This window comes from Corvus cornix, chromosome 9 (genome assembly GCF_000738735.6).
Source record: "Corvus cornix cornix isolate S_Up_H32 chromosome 9, ASM73873v5, whole genome shotgun sequence".
NCBI classification, from domain to species: domain Eukaryota; kingdom Metazoa; phylum Chordata; class Aves; order Passeriformes; family Corvidae; genus Corvus; species Corvus cornix.
Window position 1 is genome coordinate 9,924,658 of NC_046339.1, and position 16,567 is coordinate 9,941,224.

General features: G+C 58.9%; 1 protein-coding gene across 1 annotated transcript; it reads right to left on the minus strand.

Annotated features, from left to right (window-relative positions):
- Positions 1 to 209: 209 nt before the first annotated feature.
- MUC4 (mucin 4, cell surface associated) lies at positions 210 to 15,093 on the minus strand. The gene is made up of 29 exons (XM_039557302.1): positions 14,973 to 15,093; positions 14,425 to 14,627; positions 10,517 to 14,329; positions 10,068 to 10,207; positions 9,714 to 9,878; positions 9,480 to 9,635; positions 9,217 to 9,347; positions 8,896 to 8,984; positions 8,413 to 8,589; positions 8,177 to 8,320; positions 7,960 to 8,079; positions 7,560 to 7,762; positions 6,773 to 6,851; positions 6,357 to 6,527; positions 6,069 to 6,170; positions 5,628 to 5,864; positions 5,107 to 5,241; positions 4,839 to 5,017; positions 4,582 to 4,741; positions 4,404 to 4,502; positions 3,644 to 3,826; positions 3,478 to 3,551; positions 3,112 to 3,176; positions 2,624 to 2,823; positions 2,247 to 2,415; positions 1,988 to 2,161; positions 1,081 to 1,118; positions 900 to 997; positions 210 to 678 (listed from the first exon to the last, which is right to left on the minus strand). Exons 3-29 carry the CDS (start codon positions 14,223 to 14,225, stop codon positions 622 to 624), a joined length of 7,254 nt encoding a protein of 2,417 aa, XP_039413236.1. The 5' UTR covers positions 14,226 to 14,329; positions 14,425 to 14,627; positions 14,973 to 15,093; the 3' UTR covers positions 210 to 621.
- Between the last annotated feature and the right edge of the window lie 1,474 nt (positions 15,094 to 16,567).

The window sequence follows — 16,567 nt, forward strand, 5'->3', positions numbered from 1 at the left end:
GAGCCCGACCTGCATGATCTGAGCCACTGTAAGCAGTATCCATGAAAGCAGTGTGAAGAGACTTGTAGCTTTGTAGCGAAAATGAGGGGATGAAGCAACCAAAAAATCTACATCCATTTTCACTTTGGTTCTGTGCATGGGACCAGCAGAAAGCAGGGACTTGAAGGCTCGACGACAGTGAAGCAGGGTTGGAGCAGGGACCCATGAGGTGCAGATAATTGAACAGCAAGCCAACATTTTTGGTTTATTCTATTTGGTTCCTAAGGGGTTACAATCACTGCATTGCCCCACCTGACCCTGCTCTCAGGGGCTCTGCAGGGTCTGGTTATATCACACTAGTGCATACCCTGGTGCAGAAACATTTAAGGATGGTCCCTGTTGTCTCTGCAGGTAGTCAGGGGAAAGTGAAATTCTGCTTTGGTCACCCCACATAAACCCACATTTTTCATTCAAAAAAGCACTTCCTCCAGAGTGAATCCTCCCACAGCCCAAAAGGCAGCTGCCTGTCCCCTGCTTCCATGTGTTGCTGCTGCTGCAGACCTTGACAGCAAGCAGTGGAGCAGGCAGCAGCATCTGGCTTCTCTGTGAGCCTGGAGGTGCCAGAACAGGACCAGTGGCAGGTTAGGGCTGCTGGGGGGGCTGGCTGGGAGGCATAACGTGGGGTCTCTGGATTCTTATCTGTAAAGGAGGGACAGGCCATGCTGTCAGTGTGGCACTGGCTCTGTGCCTAGCGACGAGTTCAGACAGTGGCACAGATCCCAGTGCTGGCCAAAGCATCAGTGATGCTACAGGATGAGGCACAGCTCCTGAGCACCTTTGAGGCACAGGGCCAGTATTCCATCCCCAGCCCGAAGTTCCCCACCCCAACACCCCATGGAGACAGTAACCCCAGGGCAGACCTGGACTGAGGGGTCAATGGCCTGGAGCTGCAGTTTCCAATGCCGTTCCAGGGAGTGGGAGAGGGTGGGCTCTGCTTGCTCTCCTGCCATCGTTAAAGCTGGAGCAGGGAAGATGAGCAGAGCTTGAGGACTGGGGTGAAGCAGAGCCATGGTAGGGGGAGTTTTACAGGCATGTACTCACAGGAAAAGGGTCGTGTCCTCCACAAGGTCTCCTTGGCCCTGAGAGAGGGGACAGAAAAGGAACAACAGGTTAGCAGAGGCTGGGAAAACGCCTGCCTGATCCTGGTGTCTGAGTCAGATGGCAAAGGGGAGCAGTGACTGACTGCAGGGGTAAGATGGGGCTGTAAGAGGAGGAAAAGCCCCAGTTGTTGTGCACACACAATTTCTTTCCTTGCCACAAGTGCAAATGAACAGAGGATCTTCCCGGAGATCCCTGGCTCCAGGGCTGGCAGGGAGCTGGGAGCATGGGCAGGACACAGCTCTGACCAGAGCCATGGGCTTGGGGGTCTAAGCTTCCCCTGAGTGTGGATTGCCACTGCAGGACCAAGGGCTGGGGAGCGGGGAAGGAGATGCTGGTGTTTCCACCCCAGCCTTGCACTTTGCCATTCTTCTGCTAACTCCCTGCTCTGCAGAAGAGCAAGGTCCAATCGTGAAACGACTTCTTCCTCACTCCAGGCCAGCTCTTTCCAGACCCATGTGAATTGCAGTGGAAATAATTTGGGTGGCATTCAAATTAAAATTAAATAGAAAGCCAGTCTGTAACCGAATACTGGGTGGGATGAGGAAGAAATGCAAACATTCCCTAACATGGGGGAAAAAAGGAAAGCTAATGAGCTAATGTTCAACCCACTGATGCTATCGCACCCCCCCTCCCCCATCCCCCCCGAGCAGCAGATGCCTGGGAAAGGGGCTGTAAGATGTTAAAAGGTCACCCAACCCTTCCCCCAGGGCAGGGCCCCCCTCCCCAAACCAGAGTTCTACCAGTGGTGGATCTTTCAAATGTGGATTTTCGATCAGTTTTTCTCTCTGACACCCAACCTGCCACACGCCCAGCACCCTCCCCTGTGCAGGTCCAGCCCACGGCTCACCCCTGGTGCTGGCGGCGGTGCTGGCGGCAGAGGTGCAGGGCCAGGCAGGCGATGGCAAACAGGAGGCAGAGCAGAGCCAGGGCTCCCAGCAGGATGCCGAGAAAGGCAGCCAGGCTGATGGCCAGCCACTCGCACTGGGTGCCAGCCGGGGAGTAGATGGAGAAGGGCAGGCAGCTGTGGATGGGGAGGGAGGAGCAGTGATGCCATGGGGAGAAGCAGCTGTGCAGGGTGGCCTCGTCCACCCCAGGGCTGCTGCTACCTGCACGTGGGCCCCTCGGGCAGGTGCTGGCACTGGCCACCGTGCTGGCAATAGCCCATCTTGCACAGGGAGATGCAGACAAAGCCGATGGTCCCCATGTAGTGGAGCCGATAGCCTTTGTAGCCATACAGAGAGCAGGGGAAATAGTCCCTCAGCTCGTCCACTGTCACTGGTGAGGGAAAGCACATGGGTTCAGCCTTGCAGCGACACCTCTTGATGCTTCCCCAAGTCTCCCCAAGCTGGATCCATGCCTGGGGTTGGGGGGCTGCCCACGTGCCTCCCCCATGAGAGTGAACCAATCGCCAGGGTTATGGGGACAATGGGGACAGTGGGGTAATCCTCTTGCACTCCCCAGCTCAGTGCCAGGAGCAACTCACGCTTCACCAGGTCAGTGATGTTGTCCTGGTGCAGGCGCTGGAAGAGGAGCCCCATGCCTGCCTCCCGTCGCCCCCGCCGCGCGTTGAAGGCGCTGGTGATGGCCGCGGGCAGCTCCTCGTTCAGGAAGCGGATGACGGTGCCGCGGCTGTCATAGGCAAACTCGGCCACCACCACAAAGGTGAAGCCATCGCTGTCTGTCCTGCAGAGAAAAGAGAGGGCTGCTGGCAGAGCTGCTGCTGCCTCACAGAGTGACTGAGCCTCACCGTGCCTCAGTATCCCCATTTGCGTGATGGTAAAGAAGGGATGAGGCAGGAATGGAAGGTGCCAACTGGCTGGTGTCTCCAAGGGTTTACTAGCATGAGGGCTGGAAAAACAGATTCTGAGCTGGGGGAAAATGCCCTTTGTGCACCAAACTCCCCGGGCCCATGCTCAGCCCTGCTCCACCAGATCCTTGGAGTGGTCACGGGCTGCTTCACATCTAACTCACGTCTGGGTAATGTTGGTGTTGCTCTGGAAAGCCTTTACCTCCAGGGAGTCCAGGATGGCTGAGACCTGCAGCGGGGGGAGGAAGAAGGCATTAGGGGAGGGCAGAATGACACCAGGATGGGGAAAGGTTGATGAGTGTTGTGGGCATGGTGGCCAAGCCCCAAGGGTTGCTCTGGCCTTTGGTTCATTTGCTGGGGACGTGGCACATGGCCACAGCTGCAGTCATAATCGTGCACTTGGTGCTTCCTCCCCTTATGCCCAGAGATCCCGTGGGAGGGCATACAGAGGCATGGGCACCCCAAGCTGCCACATTTCCCAGTATGCCAGTGTGTCCCCTGCTCTGAGCCCATCCCCTCCAGTAACATACAGTGCTGTTGACTTCCTCAGCAGTGGTGTTTTGCAGCGTCTTGATCCTCATCTGGATGCTTCTCCGAGGGAGATCTGCTGGGGGAAAGCCACAGAGGTGGCTCTGGCATCCCAGGACCAGGGTGAGTGGGGTTGGGTTTCACCCCATGCAGGGCACAGGTACCCACCTGAGCTGGGCAGTGGCCGAAAATCCCCCCCTGCCACCAGGCAGCGCTGGTCGGTGAAAGCCGGAGGGCAGGCGCAGGTAGGGGCACAGGTGATGGGGTGAAGGTGGCAGTGTCCCCCGTTGCTGCAGTAGCCCTCAGGGCAGGAGTGGTAGCCACAGGCTGAGCCACAGCCTGGCCTCTCACCTGTGGGACGGAGAGCATGGTAAGGTATGAACCTGGCTGCAGGGCAGAGCCCCAGCTCACTGAGCCATCCACAGCTGATCCGTAAGGCCTTTTTTCCAAGTTTTGTTTTGTTTTTCTTTCTTTGTGTTAGGAGTTTTAGTACAAATTCAAGGAAAAGCCCCACTCTCCCTCCTCCCAGCTGGAGCCATTTGCTCTTCTAAAATCCCAGACTGATGCATTAGAACAAGTGCAAAAGCCATCAACCCAACCCCACCACAGCAATCTTAAAACAGAGCTTGATTTAGCTCCCAACTTCCGCATGTGCATTTGAACTTTGCTGGGATGAGAATTTTTCTCAAGGAGAAAAATTGCATGGGAAAAATCTCCCTTCCCAGTGGATTAGTGAGATCTGTGGCCTGGGAACACGAGTGGTAGCTGGACTCTGGTCCCTTCTGTTAATGACAGTAAGGGTTTGGGCACAGAGCTCAGCCAGCTCTCCCTCTCCTCTCTGGCCAGCCTGGGTCCGTCAGGAACTCTCTCCACAGAGCCTGGTGGTGATGAGGACAAGGACCATGCCTGCCAGGGACCCCATACTCACCCTGCTCACTGGCCAGGCAGGAGCAGATGTAGCTGCCCACGGTGTTGGTGCAGGTGCTGTTCCCTGGGCACTCCGTCCCCTGCGCACACTCATCGATATCTGCCGAGGCAATGCACTATGGCACCGGGACAAACGCCTCGGCTGGGGTCCCAGTGGCTGTGGTGTGAGCCCTTGTCACCTGAGCAGTGCTGTCCATCCCCTGTCAGGCCAGCTGGGCAGGGGCCACAGCCACTGAAAGGGTCACATCCCACACCGGGGAAGCATCCCTGGGCGCAGGGGTCTGGAGGGTCCTGGCAGGAGGGACCCGAGTAGCCACTCTCACATCTGCAGGCTGCCAGCTGGGAAGGGGATGGTGACACTGGCTTAGGGAATGTGAGGAGGGTGAGTGGACAGAGAAGACAGCCAGCACAGCTGGCATGGGGACAGGCACACTACCTGCAGGGAAGACTCCCTGACAGTGACAGTGTTGCTGTAGTCACACTCCTGGCTCCTGCTGCATCTGCAAAGGGTGAAGCGGAGCTGGAGGAGTGCAGAGATGTTGTTGGACCCAACAGCCTCCAGGTTGATGGTGAATGGGGCTATCCCGTGGGGTTCCCATATCAGGGTGCCATTCTCTGCCAGGAGGAGAGATGCCAGTTAGAGGTGGCAGAAGAATTCCTTCCCATTCCTTCCCATCCCAGCTGCTCCATCTCTCCTTCCTTACCCGATATGTTGAGCTCTGGTGAGAGATGGGGAATGAAGCGTGCACCTGCCCCCAAGGCCTGGTACTGCCTTCTGACCCTCTCTGTCCTGAAGGCTGTGATTGATGGGTCACCGGTGATGACGGGAGGGAAGGCATCTGAGGAAAGAGCAGCCCAGCACACAAGTGGCCGTATCACCCCTTGGCTCTGAGTCCCCCCCAGTGAGGACGGGACCCCAGGCAGAACTTGTCATGGCTTCCCACCAACAAGGCCCTTATGTTGCACAGCATGGTGGCATCTCCCAGGTTTGGAGACAAGCCAGAAATGCAGTTCCAGGAAATGCAGTTCCAAAATCTTGGTGGCAACTGTCCTCCTGGTAGCATTTCCCAGGACCGGAGACAAGCCAGCTGGGCAGTGCAAATCCAAGATCTTGGTGACTTCTCTCCTGTCTCATATGAAGCAAGAGAGCCCAGGAAAGGAGCAGGGCACTGCCCAGTTACATCCAAGCCATGCCCTCTCGGAGGTGAGGATGTGTTCCACTTACTGAGTGCTGTCTTCCTCTGCTGGAAGTCGGCTGCAAGGCTCTGGGTGGCCAGGCCCAGGGTCAAGTTCCCTGTGCTCAGCGAATCGTAGATGCACTCCTTGCTGCCGTGACACTGCGAGGCTGCCAGCTGGTACTGGCTTTCATTCTCCTGCCGCAGCCGAGACAAGAAGAAGGGTGTGAAGTTCAGTGCTGCTGAGTCCAGAGGCTGAGCGAACAGGCTGTGCTCCCCAACAGCCCCTGCAAGAGAGCACACCATGTATACAGGCCATTTTAAGGTTTGTTGTATTTTAGGGTTCCTTTTCACAGAGCAGTGGGGACACCAAACACCTTCCCTTGGCACTGCTTTTGCTCAGGCAAGTGTTTAGGTATCTCAAGCCAAAGCATGGCCAGAAGGTGCAAGAAGGAGGGGATCATCAAGGGAGATCCTAAGCCCGGACTTACAGGTCATCCCATAGCTGTAGATCTTCTCCTCACTGCTGTTCACTGGGATGCTGGTACCATTTGGCATCTGGAAGTCATCTGTGGGGTCATGGTCCCACACACCTGGTGGAGCAGCACCAGAGGACTGGAATCCCCCCTGCCAGGGTTGACCTCTCTGGTGCTGGCCAGTGTTTAGTTTACACCCAGGTGTCCCTGCCCTCACAAGCACAATTCCCCAGTTTTCTAGCCTACTTTAGAGTGGGAAGAGAATTTACACCCCGGCTCTGCGGCGGTGCCAGAAGCCCTCACCCAGGAGGCCCCTGGTGCTGTTTCGGTACCAGTCGGGCAGGCTGCAGACCACGCTGAGGATCCCAGAGGCAGCCGAGATGGAGACAGAGATGGCCCCATTGAAGACAGCCGTGACAGAGGAGGCGTTGATTAGCAGGACACCAGGGCTGTAGTAGACCTCATCACCCAGGTCTGCAAGAGAAGGAGAGCACAGAGGGAGAGTCCAGACAAGGCTGGGATCTGAAACGATGACCATGGATTCATGGAGGGAAGTGCTCCCCATCCACCCCACCCAAATCAGGGACAGGTGCAGGTGAGAGACATTTGATGGATCTCAGGATGTCTGCCCTCGCATGGGGCAGGGCTGGTCCCAGGGGATGGGGACATCTCTGGTCCTCCCCACATACATTTAGCATTTAACAGCAGATCTTGCTCACCTTGGGAATAGGAAAACTGGACAGTTTCGTTGTTCAGGAGGACTTGGATGTCATCCTGGCTCCCCAAGGTCCACTCAACCTGAAAATCATGGTGGATGTCCCAGTCAGGCCCTCTGCTTTCCCTTCCTGCTGTCCCCCCATGCTGGGAACAATTAAATCCCATCCTCCTCCAGCCCATGAAGAGAGGCTCAGCCCTGGGGCCTGCGTTGGTGTGTTCTTCACCCCAGCAGACACATGACACAGCAGCTTTGATGTTTGCACAGAAGAGGACAGCCAGGTGCCCATCACCACTGGCAAGGGGCACACCCACGCCACCACCACTGCTCAGCTGACCTCGACAGCATGGAGAGCTGTGCTGGTGGGCTGCCAGCTCTGAGCCCCCTCCTCATGCTATTCAATGGCTGTTCCTGGTGACACCAGGACATTCTGCTTAATGAAACTAAACGGGTGTGGGGAGCAATTCTGCAAAGTCAGGAAGAGCAGTCGCTTGTACTAAAGTGTCAGGACAAAGAGTGTGCAATGAACAAGGTGAAGCAGACCATGTTCGTTCAGAGTCTCCAGCCCTTGCTGGCCCATTAGAAGGAGTTGTTAGACCTGTGCCTGGTGAATATTAGTCCATCCAACCACTATTAGTACTTTGTTGGAGTAGCGGGAGGTGGCAGGAAAAGGAGAGGGCATGCCCCTCAGGTCCCACCCACTTGTAGGTGATGCAGAGGTGATGCCCAGCTTGCCAGAGGGGTACCTCCCATTAGAGGCTCAGACTCATACCCAGGGCACTCCTACTCACTGTTGTGGTGGTGTTGGAGATGTACTGGGCAGCAAAGGCCACAAAGTTGGTGGCCTGGGCCATGCCAGTCTGTGCTGTGCGCCCTTGCAAAATGAAGCTGGTCTGGGCATCACTGGCCAGTAGCAGGACAAAGTCCCCGAGCCCATTGAAGGTGTAGGTGAGTCCATCCAGGGTGGTGATGTGAGGGTCCCCGAAGGCACCAGCTGGGGTCCAAAGGGGATGGAGCCGTTTTGGGGGGAGGAAGAAGAGCAAATGTTGGTGTCATTTCAGGGAGAAGAGCAGCCCCAGAGCTGTGGTGGCTCAGCAGCCCGCACTGGCATACTGCAAAGTGTGAGTAATGCATGGGGTCCATGCACAGCTCAGTGCCCTGGCACAGCAGAGGCAGAGCCTGGGGACTCACCGGGTGTGGGTGGCACGTATCCCTCACAGCCAACCCTCGGTCTCTTCTCAGCAAACCTGGCACAGAACAGGGGCTTCCCCACACGCCGGCAGCACCAGTCAAATGCTTCCAGCTCCTTGTCTGTGGAGGAAGGTGCTGGGGTGTGTCAGAGCCCTTGCTCTGCCTGTACTTGATGCTTGGGATATTTCAGGGTGAGGGAATGCCAGCTCCCACTTACCAGTGGCAGTGTGGAAGGGAAGGCTCCATGATCTCTCCTGCCAGCCTTCAAGCAAGCTCCCACCTTGGTACAGACATCGCACCCCAGCTCCAGCTGGGCTGGGGGATGCAGTGCGCAGCATCCTCACGGAGGTGTCTGCTGGGCCTGAAATAGTGGGGGGCATCACAGCTGTCCTCAGAGCAGGAAGGGACCATCCTCCCACTCTGCAGCTGGTCCTGGGGGGCTGTCCTTGGTACCTCTGCTCCAGTGGTAGCGGGGATCCAGCTCTGCCTGGGGCCGGGAGCAGGGGCACGGTGGCAGCTGTCTGTTCCAGGTGGCCGGCGCTGGCTCTGTGTCCAGCCACGCCAGGCACTGCAGCCTGTAATTCACCCGGGAGCGACTGTCCAGTCTGTAAATCCACAGCCCGCGCACATCTGGGGCAGCAACCAGAGATCGGCACCGCTCAGCTGGGGTCTCACCTTGTGCTGAGGGATCCCGTGGGACAGCTGTCCCTGGCCACTGACCTCACACGAGGTCTCCAGGCTCCCTCTAGAGCCAGCGGGGCTGTGGCAAGCCACAGCAGGACAGGGGACACCCACAGCCTGCTCTTGGTGGCCAGCTCTTGTCCAGTGGCTTTGCTGGCCCGTCACCTCCCAGGGATGGGTGCTGGGGTCACGCTCCCAGCACAGAGCACACAGCTCCCGCTTCCCCACCCGCCCGAGGACCCCCCAGTGCCGTACCGGAGTCGGTGCTGCTGTGCTGGTCTGGTCGGTACTTGGCAGCTGGTGGCTTCCGGGTCAGCTCATTGTTTTGGGCATAGCCGTTGCCGCTGTGTGGAGAGATGAGGTTTGGGGTCATCCTTCCAACACAGCCCTCCTCCTCTCCCCATAGAGCAGCTGGGGTGGGAACTGCTGCAGTTTGCAAGAGAAAGTGTTTAAATGGGGTGGGGTTGCTCTATGACTGGCAGCTGGGCTCTCCTGGGGGTAATGCCTCGGACAGTCCCAACACAGTGCTGGAAAAAATCCCTGCTGTCCCAAAACCCAGTGACACGTGTGCAGCACCTGGAGAAGCCGATCAGCACATTGGCTGCAGCCAGCTTGGTGTAGTCCCAGCGCATCCCACCATCCTGGTAGAGCAGCAGGGCGAAGGAGCGGTTCCCGTCGGTGGTGAGAACTGCCTGGTAGGTGCTCGTCTGGAGAAACCCAAGGCACCCCCTTAGCACCCCCAAAACCTCCCCTGCTCTCCCTGCAGCCCAGAATGAGGCGGTGAGACTTGAAACAGCCACCAACAGTCCTCTCTGTCACCTGGGTCCCCCGCTGCTCACCTGAGTGTCATCCCTCCGGGATGGGTATGCTGGAGCCTTTTCCCACGTCACCTTCAAGGTCCATTTTGCTACATAGGAGATTTTCAGGTATTTCTCAATCTTTGCTTCCACATCCTGCACAACGGGGTCTTGTGTAGAGCTGAGTGTAGAGTACTCCTGCCAGATGGCAAGAGAGAGAGTTAAATGAGTGAGCCAGGAACTGGATTCTCCCAGAACACCTCTGGTGGCCCTCACCTGGTACCAGGTGGTGCCAACACCCTTGGAAAAGTCTGCATCATCCCAAAAGACAGCCACCATTGGCAAGCTTTCCTGGCCAGTGAAGCCCCGGGGAGGGGGGTTGGGGTTGGATGGGACGTAGTTGTCCGTGGGTGGAAAAATGATCTGTCCGTTATCTGTAAACTAAGCAAAAGAACTTGTTATTTGCTGACTGGGATACGTTTTAGCCTCCATGGGTGAGCAGAAACCAACCATTTTGAATGTAAAAAAAAAGATATTCAGATGAAATTTGGTTTCTGCTCCATTTCATTGGGGGTTTTTTTACCAAAAAGGTGGCACATCCATTATGTGCTCACCAAGGGGGGCACTCACGTAGAGAGTATCTCGCAGCGACTTCCCAAAGGGAAATCCAATCTCTGGCTTGAACAGGGGTGAGTTGAAGTCCACCATCCTCCAGACATACTCTTGGTCCCCTCCTTCCATGCCAAAGGGGTAGAGTGAGGCCGCTGGCTCTGGCATGGGCAGGAGATCAACGGAAAAGGTGTAAAATCATTAATGTCTTTTTATCCATCCTGCAGTCAGGACAAACCTACCTGCTTGCTGCCAGGATGCTGTGCCTGTGCTCTGATGGATTGTAACCCAATTTTTAACCCACTTTTGGGATGCTCTCAAATGTCCAATTTTGCCTTTTCCCATGAATCTGGCAGCCCAATGTGCTACGCATATGAGATACCCTGGACCAGGCCTCATCCATCCCAGGGCTTGACTGGCTGAAAACCCCTTTCCTACTCTTGGCTTTGGGAAAAAGAAAATCTACTTACTGATAAGCTCATGGGGGGGTTGGGGCTCAGGGGCAGGATTTCTGTGCCCAGTGGTGGTGCGGGCAGATGTGCTTGGTGCTGTGGATGGTCCTCTCTGTGTCCCAAAGGGATGAGCCAGGGTGGTGGCAGGGCTGGTGGTGGCTGTTTGTCTCACTGGTGCCGTGGTTCCTGGGGCTGGGAGACTTCCCACCTCCTTGGCTGGGCTCACTGGGGCTGTGGATGCAATAGCTGTGGTGTTCCCTGCAGTGATGGCTGTGGTGCTGCCTGCAGCGGTGGCTGTGGCGTTCCCTGCAGCGGTGGCTGTGGTGCTGCCTGCAGCGGGGGCTGTGGCGTTCCCTGCAGCAATGGCTGTGGTGTTCCCTGCAGCGGTGGCTGTGGTGTTCCCTGCAGTGGTGGCTGTGGTGCTGCCTGCAGCAGTGTCTGTGGAGTTCCCTGCAGCGATGGCTGTGGTGTTCCCTGCAGCGGTGGCTGTGGTGTTCCCTGCAGCAATGGCTGTGGTGCTGCCTGCAGCAGTGTCTGTGGAGTTCCCTGCAGCGATGGCTGTGGCGTTCCCTGCAGCGGTGGCTGTGGCGTTCCCTGCAGTGGTGGCTGTGGCATTCCCTGCAGCGGTGGCTGTGGTGTTTCCTGCAGCGGTGGCTGTGGTGTTTCTTGCAGTGGTGGCTGTGGAGTTCCCTGCAGCAGTGGCTATCATGCTGCCTGCAGTGGTGGCTGTGGTGTTCCCTGCAGTGGTGGCTGTGGCGTTCCCTGCAGTGGTGGCTGTGGTGTTTCCTGCAGCGATGGCTGTGGTGTTCCCTGCAGCGGTGGCTGTGGTATTCCCTGCAGTGGTGGCTGTGGTGTTCCCTGCAGCGGTGGCTGTGGTGTTTCCTGCAGCGATGGCTGTGGCGTTCCCTGCAGTGGTGGCTGTGGTGTTTCCTGCAGTGGTGGCTGTGGTGTTCCCTGCAGCGGTGGCTGTGGTGTTTCCTGCAGTGGTGGCTGTGGTATTCCCTGCAGTGGTGCCTGTGGTGTTTCCTGCAGCGATGGCTGTGGCGTTCCCTGCAGTGGTGGCTGTGGCGTTCCCTGCAGCGGTGGCCGTGGTGTTTCCTGCAGTGGTGGCTGTGGTGTTTCCTGCAGCAGTGTCTGTGGTGCTGCCTGCAGTGGTGGCTGTTTTCTCCCCCCAAGCAGGTGCCCCTGGAGATGTCTGGAAGGCAGGAGGTGACGTGCTTGCTGCTAATCCCATGTCGTGGTAGCTGATGGGTGTAGGAGAAGTGGTGCCTTTTGCTGACTCGGTGGGAGTCTGTCCAGCTGCTGCCACCCCAGTTGCACCAACACCAAGCAGGGATAAGGGGGCTGTTGTTGCCTCCTCTGTTGGGCTGTGCAGGCTGGGGAGGAGAGAGTTGGACATTGCAACAGCAGTGCTGGAACCAAGGATGTCCCAGGATCCAAGAGTTGTCTCCACCAAGGGGTTACGTGCTGCTGGGGATGGGACAGGCTGCCCACCTCCATTTGTCTCACTGTGTGTTACAGCAAGGGATAGGGCACTGCTGGTGCTGGTGGCCTGTGCTGTGGCAGATGGCGTGGCTGTGGTGACCCTGGTCACAAAGGTCTCCCCACCTGTTGAGGTGATTGGAAGGGTAGTGCTGAGGAATGTGGTGGTGGATGGTGTGGTGGCCAGCATGGTGGCCAGGCTTGTGCCAGTGGCATTGGAGTCAGGGACACGGGTGCTGCTGGTGCTGGCTGAGGGTGCTGCACCCTTGGTGCCGCTCTCAGAGCGGGTGCTGTCCACATGGGCAGTGGTACCTGCGGCACCTGGCCAGGATGAAGCTGTAGTCTCCCATGCATTTGTGTGGCCAACAGCTGGCGAGGTGATCCTAGCTGTGGGCTTGTCCTCAGTGGCAGGTGGCTCTGATGATGGTCGTGCAGTGACAATCACGTGGCTGGGAGCTGGCCCCGCTGCACTGGCACCGGGGTTCTCCTCTGTGCTCACTTCCAGGAACCCCATCCCCATCCCTCGCCCTGTGGTGCTGCCATCAGGCTGGAGGTCACCTGAAGCCCCCATTGCTTGCAGGGGGGCAGCTGGGGACAGCGGGGACGTGATTGCTGCCATCTCTTGGGGTATGCTGGATGGGGACACCTCTAGAGCCATCCCTACACTGGCTCTGCCTTCCAGGAGAGGGGGCATGTCTGCTTGTGGTGCCATGGGGACAGTGACTGCTCTGGGCCCCCCAGGGGTATCTGATACAGCTGTGCCAGTGCCTGGTGCAGCATTGGGTGACAGCATCTCTGTCCCTGCAGCTTCCACAATTTGGAGCCCAGCCCAGAGCACTGGGGTTTGTGCAGATCTGGGTGTGACACCATTTCCTGGGGTTGTTGAGCCTGCTGTGGGACCTGGCTGGCTGTGGCTGGGGTATGTATCAGGTACAGGCAGGGTGGCTTCAGTGTCCCCTGGCATTGCAGTGGCACTGCCACTGGCCAGTGATGCTGATCCCATCCCTGCTTCAGTAATTGGAGTGTTGCTAACAAAGGAGGATGGATGGGTAGTTGTCACAGTCCCAATGCCATATGCAGCAATGGAAGGTGATGGTGCAGCAGCAGCAGCTCGAGGGGCCCTGTCTGGCTTTGTTCCACTGGTGCCCATGAGGGACAAGGGCATGGCCATGCTGCGAGTGGCTGGAGGAGATCTGCCTGCAGCTGCCTCTGCTGTGGTGGTCCCAAGGCCTGTTGAGAGGGACTGAGGGAGCAGAGAGCCCATGGAGCGCAGAAAGGGCCTTGAAGAGGAACCCTCAGGATCATTGAGAGCTGCATGTGGGGACAGACTCATGCTGAGCCCCCCTGGCACGTCCTTGGTCTCCGAGATGGCAGTGCCTGCTGTGGCTTTGGTTTTGGCCTCATTCCTGATGGACACCAGCTCAGCACTGGTGCTTCCCAGAGGTGGGATGTGGTCTCCAGCCACGACATCCATCACTGTAGCCAGTGTGCCCGGAGCTCCTGTTGTTGCCTGGGGTTGGGTGACAGCATTGGCTCCAGGCAGCCCATGTCCAGCAGTGGTGGGGGCTGCGCTGTGGCTGGGGGGAGGTGTCTCCCCTGTGCCCAGCGCAGCATCATCAGGAAGCTGGGGCAAAAGGGCTGGAGGCAGCTGAGTGGGAGGCCCAGGAGGGTCCTGTGAGGCACTGTGGTCAGTGTTGGATAAGGTTCGTGTCCCTGGTTCTGTAGCCTTGCCGGTGCCAATGGTGGCAGAAGAAAATGCGACCTTTGCCAAGGATGCACTCGGGAGGTCTGCAGATGGTGGGGCTGCCAGGCTGGCTTGCTCCGTGGCTGTGTTGGGGGGGCTGGTTGAGGCTGCTGCCATGTTCATGGGGTTGCCCCTGTCCTGAGAGATGCTGGCAGCTGTGGCCAAAGGTGAGGTGGCCTCACTCAGCCCCAGTACGACCTGCTGGGACAGGAGCATGGCAGTGGCTCGTGGCCCAGCAGAGCTCCTGCTTGTCCTGGGGGGTGACGACCCTGCGCTGTGCTCATCCTGGGGGAGCAGTGGCTCTGTGGTCCATGCTGTCACTGGCATCTCCTCTGCAGTGACAGCACCCATGGCAAGACTCACCGCATACCCCGTTGGCTTGGAGGACAGAAGCTGCACGTGCCAAGCGGTGGTGGGAGCTGGAGGGACGCTGGTTGGGTGGCCGGCAGCATCTGGAGGGGAGACCCCAGCCCCTGACCCTGCCTGGGGGCTGCCTTGCATAGCTGGACCCCCAGGGAGAGCTGCCGGACTGGGTGGCCCCTCCTGCTCACCACGGCTTTCAGCTGGGAGCAGCCCTCTCGCTGTTGCCTGTGGCACCAGGATGCCTGTGGAGCGAGACAAGGCAGCTCCAGCTGGATCAACCCCACCGCGGCCCCAGCAGGCAGGAACCTGCCCGCGGCCAGCTGCCTGCCGGCCTTACCTGAGCTCTGGCTGCCACGGAGGCGGTGGTCGGGCCGGCGGGAGAGGGCAGCTCTGCCCGTGCGGCTGCGGCTGTGGGGAGCGCCTGGCACATGCCCATGTCTGAAGGCAGCTCGGCGCTCGTGCTGTCGGCCACATGGGAGATGCTGCCCGACTCTGATGGGTCCAGCGTGGGGACAAGGGGCTGCCCCTTCATCTTCCCGGCTTGTGCAGAAGGTGGGTGAGGGCAGGATGAGGAAAAGAACAGCCCGGAGTCCCCATCACCCCTGTCCCTCCTCCGTTCTGCCGCAGGACCAAGAACAAGACAGGCACCTTCTCCCAGGGTGAGTCTCCCTATTTGATCCACAATTCCTGCCACCTTCCCCTGCTGCAACTGGGGACCACGACAAAGTTTTGGCACCCGCGGACAGAGACGGGCCAAACCCCGGCCGGGCCCTCGGGCTCGACCTTGCAGCGTTGTAGCAGCCGGAGGGTTGTTTAAAGCCCGTCACCCACATGGTATCAGCCACCTGGTCAGCCCGGAGCAGTGCGAGGGACCCTGGCACTTACCTGGCAGCACCCAGAACCCCCACAGCACCCAGCTCCAAAGCGGCCACGGACCCCGGCACCCCATAGTGCTTCTTGGGCGTCAGGGAGGAAGGCGACAGGGCTGCAGCTCTCACTGCCTCAGGGGAGCGCGCAACGGGTGGCTCCGGCGGTGAGCACTCCCCCAGGTGGGGGGGACGGGGACACCACGTGCCCTGCCTGGGGCACTGACGTCTCTGTCCTCGCAGCCTGCGCTGAGGTGGCAGCGTCCCAGTTCAGGGGACCCACTGTTGCTGGGGGACACACCCATTTTGCCATGGGAAGCTTTAGGGTCCTTCCCGGGCTGACCCCGTTGCTGACCGCCCAAGGCTGTGGTCCCCAGCTCCTGGGGAGCACCCGGGGGCTTTCAAAGTTACTTGGCCTAAAGGCACTGGGATGACAGGTGGGGACAGGGGTCCCAAATATCTCTGGGAGGGGTGGGTCAGTGCTGGGCTCTGCACCCCCATGCACCCTCCTGTTTGCTGTCAGGTTCCTCCACACTCGGCTGCACGGCCGATAACCCCTGGCAGGGGTTGGCCCGTCACCAAGGAGGAAGAAGGAAGGAGCAGGCTACCACTGATGCCTTGGGGTCCCACGTACTGGCCCTGCCCTGTCCCCCCCTTCGGCACTGCCGGTCCCAGGCGTTATCTGCCCATCGCGGCAAACGCCCACACAAACCCGGATGGAGTGGGGGGGTTGTTCCCACACGGGCGATGGTGCCAGGCATTGCCCTGGGTTGCAGGTCACCTTCCACCAGGGACAGAGGCTGGATGGACCCAGCTGCATGAACGGACCCAGGGAAGTCACTGCAGAAAATGAGTTTGCTTCTTCACAGGGTCTCACCCAGCTCCAGGACCACTTAAGGAGGGGGAAGTAAGTCAGTGATGGTGTTGTGCCTTCCTCACTTCACTGACAGCCCTGCCATGGTGGCTGCACCTCACATGGGAACACAGAAGCACAGAGTCCCAAGCAGTGATGCGTGACCGTGCTCACAGCAGCACCAGTTCCCCGTCCATGGTCAGGGCGGCCAGAGGACCAGAGCTGAGGGAGCTCTGGGTACACAGGCTGTGGCCAGGTACCATCTACCACAGGGAGGGATCCACGGTCATGCCGAGGTAGCCCTTCCTCACTGTGTATGGCGGGGTCTCTCCTCTGAAGCTACCAGCTCTGGAGTCGAGTATCCTAGAGAGCAGTACCTGGTGGGTTTGGGCACCAAGATCCTCCTCTACCTGATCCCAAGATCCCTTCCTGCTGCTGCAGGAAACCCAGCTAAGGGGCTTCGATACCCACTTGGAGGGGGGAGTGAGCACGGACACTGTCTCTGGGACCCCACAGGAGCCACCCCTCCACTCCTGCACCTGCTCCCAGCTCCAGGAGGCACCCGGTTGCACAACAGTGCTCGCGTGGGTGGGGGCGATGCCGGTGCCGCCACTCCCTGCCCGGGCATGAGTCAGGCGGCAGCCGGGAGCCGCGGGGCACCGGGCAAGGGGGGCCCGGCTGCGGGGGGCTCCCCTGCAGGCAAGCACTGCCCACTCAGAGCAGGCAAAACCGTGCTCAGCCTTGGGCCTGGGGGTGGGATA

Bases quoted from the DNA above. Each gene is read 5' to 3' on its own strand.
- MUC4 (XM_039557302.1), bottom strand. From the start codon at position 14,225: ATGCAAGGCAGCCCCCAGGCAGGGTCAGGGGCTGGGGTCTCCCCTCCA. The intron at 10,208-10,516 runs GTAAGTAGATTT...TGCCCATGCCAG, and splicing joins ACCCCCCCATGAGCTTATCA to AGCCAGCGGCCTCACTCTAC. The intron at 9,348-9,479 runs GTGAGCAGCGGG...GGGTTTCTCCAG, and splicing joins CCCGGAGGGATGACACTCAG to ACGAGCACCTACCAGGCAGT.